The 13,317-nt window shown below is 38.1% G+C and overlaps 1 protein-coding gene across 1 annotated transcript in view; it reads left to right on the top strand.

Annotated features, from left to right (window-relative positions):
- Window positions 1-10,661, top strand: part of TNIP3 (TNFAIP3 interacting protein 3) — a 54,163-nt gene extending 43,502 nt beyond the window's left edge. Inside the window, exons 8-9 of the mRNA XM_089684309.1 lie at window positions 5,630-5,749; window positions 10,231-10,661. Of these exons, the coding sequence (XP_089540435.1) occupies window positions 5,630-5,749; window positions 10,231-10,368 (258 nt within the window). The 3' untranslated portion in view covers window positions 10,369-10,661. The remainder of the gene's footprint in view (window positions 1-5,629; window positions 5,750-10,230) is intronic.
- Window positions 10,662-13,317: the final 2,656 nt, after the last annotated feature.

Below are 13,317 nucleotides of genomic sequence, written 5' to 3'. Positions count from 1 at the left end.
GTTCCTTGCTAAAGAACATTATTTTTTATCAAGTTGTTATAGGTAAAGTTCCGCTTTAAGCCTAGGTGTACTATACAACATGTCCTATATCCAACACAAGTTTTTACTATACTTTAAAGAGAATTTTTTTTGGGGGGAGTTTTGGAGAGTGGGGAATATTTTGAAGCTCTATCTGGTTTTATTCCTATTTACCTGTTAGGGACATTTACATGCACTTCCTCTCCAAGTGACAAGTTTCTTCAGTTTAACCGCTAGCCTACAGGGCACTTATACCCCCTTCCTGCCCAGGCCAATTTCCAGCTTTCAGCGCTGTCACACTTTGAATGACAATTGCGCGGTCATGCAACATTGTACCCATATGAAATTTTTATCATTTTTTTGTGACAGATAGAGCTTTCTTTTGGTGGTATTTAATCACCTCTGGGATTTTATTTTTTCTTAAACAAACCAAAAACCACTGAAAATTTTGAAAAAAAAAAGTTTTTTCTTAGTTTTTGTTATACAATTTTGTAAATAAGTGATTTTTCTCCTTCACTGATGTGAGCTAATGAGGCTGCAGTGATGGGCACTTATAGGCTGCACTGATGGACACTGGTAGGTTGCACTGATGGGCATTGACAGGCATCACTGATGGGCACTGAAAGGCAGCACTGATACATGACACTGATATATGGCACTGATAGGCAGCACTGATAGGCGGCACTGACTGACACTGTTAGACAGCACTGACTGGCACTGTTAGGCGGCACTGACTGGCACTGATAGGCGGCACTGACTGGCACTGATAGGCGACACTGACTGGCACTGATAGGTGGCACTGACTGGCAGCACTGATATGTGGCACTGATTGGCATTGATAGGTGGCACTGACTGGCACTGATGGGTGACATTGAAAAGCAGCTCAGATGGGCACTGATATGTGGCATTGATGTGCACTGGTATGCAGTGATATGTGGCACTGATGGGCACGTGTCACTGATGGGCACTGGCACTGATGAGCACTGACAGGTGGCACTTCTGGGGCCACACTGATCATCAGGGCACACTGATCATCAGTGCCCTGATGATCAGTGTACATGTCCCCTCCGCAGAAAGCCGATTACCGGCTCTCCTCTCGAGCTGTCAGCGTGACAGCTCGAGAGGAGAGAAATGCAGATAACCGGCATTTCTGTGTTTACATGTGATCAGCTGTGACACAGCGGACCGGCGATCACCGTGCTCCCTGAGCCACGCATGTGCAGTGAGAATGGTAGGACGTCCTATCAGAACGAGAGAACCACCTTGCGCCCATCATTGTACTATAGGGTGGGCGGAAGGTGGTTAAAGATAAGGGGAAATCTCTCTGACAGGCAATCAACTGCAAAAAAAAAAAATGTATTAATCTAGTGGGGTAATACTATAACCTTCATCATTTCCACTTGTCTGTAGACACTTCTTGAAAGTGAGGAGATGTCCTCCAGTAAAACCCAACAGGGCTACTTATTTAAGTTTAGAAAATGTATTTTGTTTGGAGTTATACTTTCATCTCATTTTCATTTTGAAAATATGTAAGTGGCCACTGATTTTATTCTAATGCAGCGTTGTTTTAAGGGATAACTATGATTTCTGTCTTGCCAGGCAAACTCTATGCAAAAGGGGAGCTGGATTATCATTTCTTGTGCCACTTCCTCTACCTCCTACATCAGTCAAATGGCTAAACTTAGCATCACACTAACAAGATCAGCCATTAGAGCCACAGAAGTCACAAAAAGAGGCTCAACAAGATGGTTTGCTTACTCTGTATCATTACACACAAAACCAAAATGGCTAGGACAGAAGAGTTTGATTCTAGGTGTATAGCAGCTGCTTTCTCTGGTCTATTCTAAAGATCTCAAACCCAACAATCAGCAAGTAACTGCTGTTACTGCACATTCACTTGCTGGCCAATTAGAGGACAAACATTGTTGTGGGGTTGCATCAGTAAGACATAGCTAGATTCCACTGCTCTTAATTCTGTGCAAGACGTCTGCCCATGTATGCATGTCCGTAGTAATGAGTTCTAGTCATTATACAGTTTTGACAAAAAATGGCAAGATAAATATCTGTTCATTCTCATACTTTGTGTTAATAAATGGTTTCTTCCAAAAGACCCAATATGGTTAAACAAAGTATACACTATGTCACTGCCAATAAATCCCACAAACTGTATTCTCCACATATGTATAACTGAGTATGTATAAATTTTAAAATTAGTATGGAAACTAGATCTTCACTATTACAACAATCCTCAAACATCCGCTAAGTACGATATTGTGGTATTAAATTTCTAAATTGGAAAACCACAGATTTTATGTAGGATGTAGTGTTGGATGAGCATTCAGAGTTCTGCTCTTGTAGCATGCAATTCCTGTAATTTGGTCATAAAAGTGATATTCCTGAAGACAACCCAGCATTATGGGATTGTGTGCATTCTATGGCGTATTTACACTATATTTAAAGTTTTCCATTTTCAAAAACGAATGGAAACCACCAAAGCTGTAGAGTTCTGCCATAAATTAGGTATTTTGTGAATTGAAAAAAAAAATTGGAAACAGATCTCTGCTTATTTTTTAAGTTTCCTAAAAAAAAGTAAAAGTTTCTATGGTGCATCTGACAACAATTCTAGGTATTTTTTGATTGGTAAATTGCAATGCTTAAGACAGTCAACTGCAAAACTATAAAGTGTTCTCTATAAAATGTTCATGGAAACAGCTGTGCTAACCTGTCAGATGTTGCACTATTAGTACAGACCTCAATAAGAACTGACCTTTAGTTGACTGATAGCTTACATTACGATTGTAATCGCCTCAAGCACATTCAATCTCCAATGTGGTTGTTCTCCAGGGTCCCTCAGCAAAATGGAAGCCAGTCCTTTTGGTATACATAAACTGACTTTTTACCTTTTGACCTAGTCTTCTTAGAGATTAAGGTTCTAGTGTTTTTTTGGTTATTGACTTGTAAGGCAGGAGAGCTGAGAAGGTTCTTGTGGTATTTTCTCCTTTAGTCAGTCAATTACTACATCTAGTGGTATTTGCACTTACTCTGCTTTCAGCAGGTTAGCGTCTTCAGAAGCCTCCAAATCGGGGAGACTCCTGCACTGTATATTCTCCTAAGGTAAAAGCCCAGGAGAACTCAAAACAGCTACCAACACATCCTTCTAGGAAAGTCCATGTGGCAAAAATCGTGCTAAATATTTAACAACTCCCTAGCACACATCACCAGTCCACCAAATCCTGGTGAGTGACTGCATTGTTAAATTTTCATAATACAAACTGTTGCTTTTTCAGCACAGCCTGCTGGAACTTGCTAGGCAGCATTTGGAAAAGCAAATAGCACGTTGTGTCTCTTTGGTGCGCATTTCCAGCCTCACACCTACAGATTCCTCAAACATTTAAAAAAAGGGATTTAGAAAAATACTAAATCCTTATACAAGCTAGCTGTAAGCAGGTATATTTGCAGGTGGGAGAAGAAACATCTTCTGAATGCTTTTCCCTACCTGGGTAGTGAGAGTAGGATTTGGTGTCAATTTGGAACTACAATAGATTAAAATTTCATATAGTTATAGATAAAGTTAAAGTTTCACCTTTCACTAATTTGTCTCTCTAGCCTGGTCCCTTTATACATTTCTACTAGTTTCATACTCTTGCCCTCAGGAGCTCTCCCGAATCTTGTCTTTTCTCTGGAATTCTCTCCCATTTAAAATGTGGCTCTTGTATGTCCTATTTCAGTTTTGGCCAAAAAAATAACATCTTTCCAAAGAAGTCAAAATGTGCTTCACTTGGCCATAGGTGCACTCTCCTCTCAACAGCATACCCTACCATTTTTCCCTTCCTAGCTGTTTTTTTTCCTGCTCTCCTTTTTCTCTTCTTCTATTTCCACTCAATTCTTTTCCTCTAGTCTCCATGGAAAATACGTGCCCATATATGCCCATCTGGTTGTTCAGCCTACATGCTGAAGTATATCCGGCATTCTTCCTGTTCAGACCTCAATGTTAGCTAATGGGTGCATTCTGAGTTGGATGCCAGGTTTCAAGTTCTGATAATGGGATGTTCTTCACATACTACCTCAACATCTGAGAAGATGTTAAATTGTGTTCCCAACTTATTCAGATGTTTCGTTGCTTGTTGTCTTACAGCTTACGGATAGATGTAATGTCTCTAGTCTGATAGGCACTCACTGTTTTTCCTTTGTATTTTTCATCATACAAGTAGCTCTATGATTATGCACATTCTCATGTACGAATGAACTGAAGAGCAATTTATATCTCTCTGGATTGTTCTGAATTACTAAGGTGTATAATCAGTCTGTCATTTCTCTTTGCAAAATAAAAATAAAGAATTTATTTTAAAAATGTTTTTCACTCAGCTTAAAAATGGTAGTTGGCATAGTTATGTTGTATATAGGTTTTAAAATGTATTTCACGTTTGCAGTTAAGGTTGAGGAAAACCAGCTATATGTTTGTTAGGTGTTCCCATTCATACAGCACACCTAATTATTTTGTTATATTTCTTACCTTTTAGATGCTTTTTAGCAGAGGGTGTCATAGCTAACTGCAAGCATTTATGCAACAAATTCAGTGATCTGTCCCAATAGAAGATCCTAGGACAGGCTTAGTTTCATTTCATTAACAATCAATGCAAGAAACCCAGCTTCTAAATATTTAACCCTTTGCTAGGACAGACAGTGCTCAAATCTAGTGTACAACTGATAATAAAACTCTGCTAGCACAGTAGACAGAGTTAATTATGGCAAACACATCTTCATAGCCCCTGTCCCCATAAATAAATACAACTAAGTAGGATTGTTTTAGTGCTGGAGTTTCAAGAAAAGAGCATATAAAATGGTAAGTGGCGATTTTTTAAATATTGTTATGCTATGTGAATGAGAACATGAAACAAATGAAATATAAAGTAGGTGTTATCCCAATTTGCCTACAAAAGTGGAAATATACTTTAAAGTCAATATATTGGTGTCAAGGCCTCTTCTCCCATATTCTCATAATTTAAAAATACATTTCAGCCATAACTTTACCAAAAAAAATTGCCTATGCAGGTAGCAGGTGTCTGTGGATAAAAAGAAGCTGTACAGCTCTGACTAAAGTTAAATAATGTCCTTGCTATACTGTAGGTGTAGGCCGGGCATTAGCTCTCCTATTGAGTAGTTCAGTGTTTTTCCCAGACATTGCTGTACTGCACCAGTCCAGCCCTTTTTTCTATAATACTGTGACACTGGAAGACACCGTCAAGTAATGCTGGTTCACCCTTCTTGTTGCCTTGTCATCACACATAGAAAATTGTTAATATTTGAAAATTTCTCATATTCATCCATCTGCTTCAAACCTGCCTTGGAAAGAACATTATACAACACAGACTTCAAGAAGTACCTTCGTACTCACTCACAAAGGAGCTGTGGGTTATTCCAGAGGTGATTAAATGGGATTCAGAAAAAGGTAAAATGAGTGGCCTTTATAACTCTATCGCAGAGTCTACTATACATTGAGTCTATACTATAAATTACTATGTCAGCTATTCATACCACAGTTGTTTTATATTTGTTTTAATATCAGCCTTTGTTTTATACTGCTCTATGTTCATGAGTTGTTTCCTTTCAGAACCTTGTGAAAGCCACTCAGAAAACCAGGGAAGATAAAGCACAGACAAGAATAAAAATTCCAGCAAGAGACTTGGATTATGAAGATTTGAGAGCAGAAATTGCAGCTCTTTTGCAGCAGGTGAATCAGTTTTCGTACACAAATGAATTCAGTTTTGACTCATGTGCCCTACGAAACTGATCTAGAGCATTCCTACACTTTGCAAAATAATTTATTTACTCTCTCTGTATCAATGATTTGCATTAAAAAATGATAAACGCTAAAATATTGCCAAGATTTTTAGACCTATGAAACCTCATCAGATGTTAAGCTTTTTTAGGTATGCATTATATATGTTTATTAATGTATGTGAGCATACTGTTTATGGAAAGAAATCATCTGTTGTGCAAGGGTGTACTCAGAAATAGCCATCCTAAGGAATATGGAAAAAAAGTAATATTTAACAGCAAACAGAATAATTTTCTAAAATAAAGGTGTAAAAAGCTAAAATTTAGTTTTGTACAAGAATCCTTAGAAAAATAACATTTAGCTTTCAGAATGGAAAATTACTGATGTCATAAAATGCCCCTTTGTGCTAAACGGCCCTCACCATTATAATTTTTAGGGAATAATAAAGTCCAGTTTTAGTAGTCACCAACAGATTTCCAGGAAGTATTTTTATTCGATCTAGTTCATATATTCCACATTACCCATGCTGTTTATATTACCAATGCCTCAGCAACATTAACTTTTATTGCCGATCACAACAAAGGTTACAATGTAAAACTTGTAGGGTGCCACCAAATCCTGGCTGTTCACATATATTAACTATTTATTAAAATTTATATTAGCACAAGCAATGTGCATACTTTAAACAAACCCCACTGATTTCAAGTGAGAAACCTGCCCCCTTCACTTTCTTTGTGCAACTTCTGCTTTGTAAAAGCTGCTTTACTTCCTGATGTCTTGATAAGTGGTTCAGGTACCTGGGCAATCTAAAGCACAGTGTCGTGTGAACAGGGCCTGGAGCATTTCTATCTGCTGCTTTTATTGTACCTTCTACAGTGCACTGTACACTTGAACATGGATGTTTTGTCCAACACTACCAAAACAAAAACAAAAATCCTAACTACTGTGAATGAGGGATACTTTGGGTACCATCCAAGGGAGGAACTTTTGGCCTTGGAGATATACCCAGCCAACTAGCACTTTCATGATTTGGGTAGATTTCTGCTGTTGGCTAAATAAAGTGCACCATGTGCAAAGTGTGCCATGGGACCTCACCATAGTGGACATGGTGAAAAGTGGGTATTTCTAAAGTGTGTGGATACAACTCCCAGCATAAACTACCTTTGTGGCTCTTGGCATTTTCTTACCAGACATCTCAGAGCTGCAAAAAAGTTCACACAAGAAGACATTTCTCTGCTTAATCATGTGATTGCTGGTCTGAACATGGTAGCTATATAATGTACACCCCATGTTATTTACTGAAGGTCTTATTCTGGTTGATGTCTTCCCCCAGCCTTGCCTATCTCTGGTACCCTTAGAGCTGAGCTGAGCACAGCTGGAACCAGATAGGAATTGAGTGGATTCAATATACCCCTATCCTAGGGAAGCTAAGCAGCAGTCTAAATGCAGTATTAACTCTTCCTTGTTTCGTAAATTCAAGCATAGCCACAACATTCAATACACATAGCATGCTGTATGTAAGCACTGCATACAGTGAAAAATCAGAAAAAATATTAGGAAAGTAAAAATGTGGTCAATATCACTTTCCTATTACTGTCTATGTTACCATAGTATAACACTTTCCTTGCAAAAATATAATAACAATGGGAAGTCAGGGAGATCTGGCAGTGATTACAAGGAAAATGTGTACGTTTCATTGTGCAGGGAGCACATATTCCAAAATGATGAAAGAATGCAACATCAGAAAAATCTCTTTTAATCTTTGTAAATCAACAAACTACAGCTGTGTAGTACATTTAGGACAAGGAAATGAAGGAAATGACAGTTTCAGGTGTCTCCAGTGAACTAGAGAAAAGACCAGGGATGCCTGTTTTTGCAGTATATTCTGGTGCTACATTCTTACATTATTTTGGAATATCTAATATACAGTGAACTGTAGCCTGTTTCATGTGTGCACAGTATAGTGGATTTATAAGCAGTTCACTATTGACAGAATATATACTGTATATTTATTGTGAGGGATTAGCTCAGCAGTGGGGCATGTGGGACTCCATGGATGAAGTTTGCAACACTTTAAAGTGCAAGTTGACCTGTTCAGAAAAAAATAAATGGTGAACTAACACAGTACATCCCTCCTCTCCTCAGTGCACAGAAACTCGCTTCAGAGTGGAGCCAAATTCCTGCAAATATCCTCCCATCCTGGATACAACCAGAAATTTTTATTGGCTTGATCCTGGGCTGTTCTTTTAGGTATAAGCCCTGTCTAGGGTTAGAGAACCTACCTTAACCTAAACGTGACCATACACTGCTCGAATTTCATCCGATTCCTACTAAATTGGTTGAAATTTGCAGTTTAATGGTTGAACTGGATGGACTTTTGTCTTTTCAGCCAGACTAAATATGTCACTGTTTGGGTATTTAACAGCTGTGGATTGCATTTTAAATTCAATTTTACAGCTTACCAAAATCCTCTACTTGGTGCAGGAAGAAGACACGTCATTATTAATGCAAACGTTTTGTGTTATTCATCCAATGAAAAATGTGAATTAGGTGTTTAAACAGAGAACTAACAATGCCTGAAACCTTTAAAGTGTTACTAAATCCAGGATCCTGCATTCACTATATCTGGTCTTCCACAGTACATAGAACATGGAAATGCAATTATTTTAGTAAATATTTTTTTTTTTTCCTCAAAAGATTTTTATTAGAAAAAAGCAGACAGAACAATACATATACAGACGTGAATCCAAAATTGGACATGGCACTGTATGTCGCCTCCCGTGTTTAGTAAATATAAACTGCTAAATACCTTTTCTCAAAAGAAGTCTTGTGACTTCTATCAGTGTTCCGCCAAACACTAGCTAAAGCTTGTAGGAGGAGTTTTCTTTCTGCTCTAGGAGAATGCAAAACTCCTGACCTCTGTCTGCATGTGATCAGCACAGGGCCAATCACCACTGCTCACTCTCCCAAGAAAAAAAAAACCCTCTGGAGCAATACACACCACACTGATCATGTACAAAATGCCTATGGTTCAATCTGTCCTATCAGGAGATAAGAGGTGGTTGCTTAAAAAAAGGGGAGGAACAGAGGAATTAGGATCAAATGGCCTTTTTACACAATGCAGAGGATTAACCCCTTAGGTTCCACAGAGAGTTCCACAGTGAGTATAACAAGTATAACAAGCACGCTTTACTGCATATACAGGCTGATTTTACTGTTGTGGGTTTAGTAACACTTTACCTCTTTTACATTCTTCTACATGTAAACATTTTCTTTGTTATGTCTTCAATATGTGATATAACAGATGAACATACTGGATACTGTATACTGTGCTGTGCATAAGCTACTAAGATAGAAGAGGCAGGGATACAGTAAAGAAAACAATTATGGTATTTAATGGTCTATTTTCACGCAATTCATACAACTTTGACCTAAGATTCACACTTTTTTATATATATAAATCCAATTAGAAAATGTGTGAATTTAATGTGAATCTTGTGTGAAAACATTTAAAAAACACACCTTAGTGGACTTATGGGATATGAAATATCCTTGTGATCCAACCACTCTTCCAAACATACCTTCAAAAAATAAATTGGTAAGATCTGTGCTAGATCTCAATTCTTTTCAATTAATTGTTTTCTACAGAATATGTGTGCTGCACAAGGATAAATACTTTAGACACATAATGGTTGATTTACTAAAGGCAAACTGGCTGTTCACTTTGCAAGGCGAGTTGTGCTTTGTTATGGCATTTTGTGCAGAGCTTAGTGAATGTGGCAAATTTTCACTTTGCAAAGAATACCCAATTAAGTTCAAAGAAATTAAACAAAAAAGATTTTTGCTTGCACGTGATTAGATGATGAAGGACAGCTTCACCTCATTCACTAAGTTCTCCGGCAAATTCCCTTGCAAAGTGAACAGTCTATTTGCTTTTAGCAAATCAACCCTATGGCATACCAAATGTGGTGATTGTATGGGAATTCAAAGATAAATTAAGAAAGAATGAGGCCATAGGCAAGGCAAAAGCTTCGCTCCCCCCCCCCCCCCCCCATCACCTCAACTGATATTAAAAGGCATTGCATACGGCACAAAGAATCTGCATGCATCAATTGCATCAGACACCATGTGCCTATGGGTGTATAATTTGCACAGATGACCTGCTGGTCCTCCCTTAGGAGAATACAAGTTGTACCTGGGCTCCCTACACATTTGTCAGGTTCAAAGCTCCTGCCTAGAGAGCCTTGTGAATAATGCAGCTCTACCTAAAATTAGGGTCAGAATAGGGTGGAGCCTGCAAAAAAAGTGCAGGACAACCAATTATGGTCAAATGTAGGTGGGGGTGGTCAGATTCAGAAAGGGCTTAGCATGTCCCAATTTTTAGCTTTATAAAGTTGAGAAGTATACTGATGGCATATTTCACTTTTTTCCAGCTCAAGATATATGAAGAAGATTTCAAACAAGAAAGAGCTGACAAAGAGAAGCTACGTAAAGAGAAAGAAGAACTACAGCAAACTAACCAGCATTTAAGACTTCAGATTCAAACAAACAATAAAGTAAAGAAAGTGTAAAGAAAAAGAACCAAACTCCCAGGTCAACTATTCACATTTTAAAATTTTAACAAATGTTATTATAGATCCCTTCCTGCTTTTGTTAGGCAGAAGCAATATCAGTTAATCTGCTAAAACTGTTCAAGCTGAGTGCCAAGACAAGATTTCTGTGTGAATGCTCAATCAGATTCAGTGATGTCTGAAATATTGCCATTGCAACATGCTTCTATTAGGTTTCAGTACACTGCTCCCTTCTTCAAATTTGTGTTAGATGAAATACTGTATATTAAAATAAATATTTTTCCTATTGACAATGTGTCTTAATTCCAGATCGCAGCTGATAATGCTTTTAGGATTTCCATGATAATAAGTGTAGTGTTATGCACTTGGGGGTTAAAAATATGCATGCACCATGCATACTAGGGAGAGTACAACTGTGAAAGTCAATGGTGGAGAAGGATCTGGGGGTTTACATAGTAGATACTAAGTTTAATAATGGCATGCATGGCATTTCCAAAGCGAATAAAATCCTCTCTTGTATTAAAAAAGGTATAGACTCCAGAGAGACAGATATCATTTTACCCCTGTACAAATCATTAATAAGATCTCATCTGGAATATGCAGTTCAGTTTTGGGCACCAGTTCACAAAAAGGATATCGGAGAAATGGAGAAAGTGCAGAGAAGGGCAACCAAACTGATAAGAGACATGAGGAAAGATTAGCTGAACTGAATTATTCTCTCTTGAGAAGAGGAGATTAAGGAGGGATATGATCAACATGTACAGTATACATACATTAGTGGTCCATATAGAGAACTTGGTGTTGAGCTATTCCCTTTGGGTCATCACAGAGGACAAGAGGGCACTACATCTGGAGGACAAAAGATGTCATCTCCAAATATTATTATTATTATTCAGGATTAATGTAGCGCAGGGGCGGACTGACCATTTGGAAACTCGGGCACCGCCCGAGGGCCCAGGGTCAGTAGGGGGCCCCATGAGATGCCCCTGGTACCTTTTTCATAGGCTATTTTGAGTTTCGGCAAGGACACAGGGGCCCCATGATCCCCTATTGTCCGGGGGCCCAATGAGTTGTCAGTCCGCCCTTGATGTAGTGCCAACAGTTTGCTCAGTGCTTAACAATATAACGGGAAACAATACAGCAACAATGCAGTTCAATACAAGAGGGTTAGGAGCCTGCTCCTTGGAGCTTACAATCTAACTACAGAAAGGCTTCTTTACAGTAAGAACTGTGAAAATGTGAAATACATTCACTCAAGAGCTGGTTCTGGCCAGCTCAGTAAATTGTTTTTAAAAAGGCCTGTATTCTTTCCTAGATACTCATATAACTGGATACTAATATTTATAGGTTAAAATGATCCAGGGAATATCTGATTGCCTCTTGGGGGTTCAAGGAGGATTTTTTTTCCCCTGCTGGAGCAAATTGGATCATGTTTTAGTGGGGTTTTTTGTGCTTTCCTCTGGATCAACTATGGGTATAGGATAGTGCGTGGTTTTCTATTTGTGTGTCTTTTTTTTTGTCCTCTGTTGGTTCAACTGGATGGACGTGTATTTTTTTCAACCAGATTAACTATGTAACTATATAACTGTGATTAATATAAATATTTTATATAATTAATCTATACATTAACAAAATATTTCTTAGAACAAAACTATTTCATTCCCTGGTATATTTCTTCAAGTACAAAATAGTACAGTGATCCTCTGCTTCCACAAAGGTCTCACAGGTACAGATTATCTATACTTACATTGGTCCTAGTCAATGTAATGGGACCACTGCCATTAGGCTATAAAACCATACATGGAGTTCAGCTTTACCTTTAAAATATTGACTGCTGGCTATATAAACTTGGGACTTCAATGCCATGATTTCACAGAGCATTTTCTGTCTCCACCATGCCCCACAAGTCTATCTCAATTTGTTTATTCCACATATTGGAGAATACATTCAGGAGCATGTGACATTATCATTTGACTTTGTCGAAATTCATAGAAACTGAGAATCATGGTGGGGATATTTCACCAGCAGAATTCCGGACATAAAAGGCCAGCCTGGGATTCACCTTACCAGCAACCATGTAAAGATGACATATATATTTATTACAGGTACTTATGTAGCACTGTCAATGTGCATTCACATCAGTCCCTAGCCCTCCAAGAGTTATAATCTAAGGTCCCTAACTCGCCTTCATACAGGGGCCATTTTAGACAGGAGCCAATTAACCTACCAGCATATCTTTGGGGTGTGGGAAGAAACCCACACAGGCGTAGGGAGAAGATATACGTAAATTCCAGGCGAGTAGCGCTGTGGTTGGGATTTGAACCAACAACCCTGGAGTTGCTAGGCAGATGTGTTAACCATTTAGCCACTGTGCTGCCCATATGTCAGTTTTATGAGTGGTGACCTTTGATATATCATTGGAAAAAATATTTTACAATTAAATAGAAAAAAACATTAAACTATGGATAACATTTTATTGCATTTTAGCATTATTTACTCTACTTACTTGAATCACCAGTATGTAAAGACAGCTTGATATTCCTGGAGGGATTCAGTTGACTGTGTGCTAGCATATACATCATTAAATGTCTGTGATAGGAATAATAACTTATCATTATAAAGTTACATCCCACAGACTGGATGTAAAATGACCTCTTCCAGTAAATAACGAGCTCTCTAACAACAATGTATGCCGTTTTATATATGTGGCATAACTAACCAAATTGATCCCACTGAGAAGGACACTGCATGCAAGTTATTTATGAGAGGTTAGAAGCAGCATGCTGTCTTATTGCCTCTTCTTTCCTATGCTATTAGCTCACTCTTGTTTCCTGTCCTTGTATTTCTTTCATCCTTAACTCTCAGTGAAAATATTTCTCCTTGTATTTATAGTTTACAATCACATTATATTCTTTTATTCAATAAAGCATTAATTAGGCTGCCTTTAAA

The sequence above is a fragment of the Staurois parvus genome, unplaced genomic scaffold (assembly GCF_062004578.1).
Source record: "Staurois parvus isolate SC_StPar_1 unplaced genomic scaffold, SC_StPar_1.0 ptg000344l, whole genome shotgun sequence".
NCBI lineage: Eukaryota > Metazoa > Chordata > Amphibia > Anura > Ranidae > Staurois > Staurois parvus.
The sequence above is the reverse complement of the archived record's forward strand: the minus strand, read 5'-3'. Positions and strand labels throughout refer to the sequence as shown.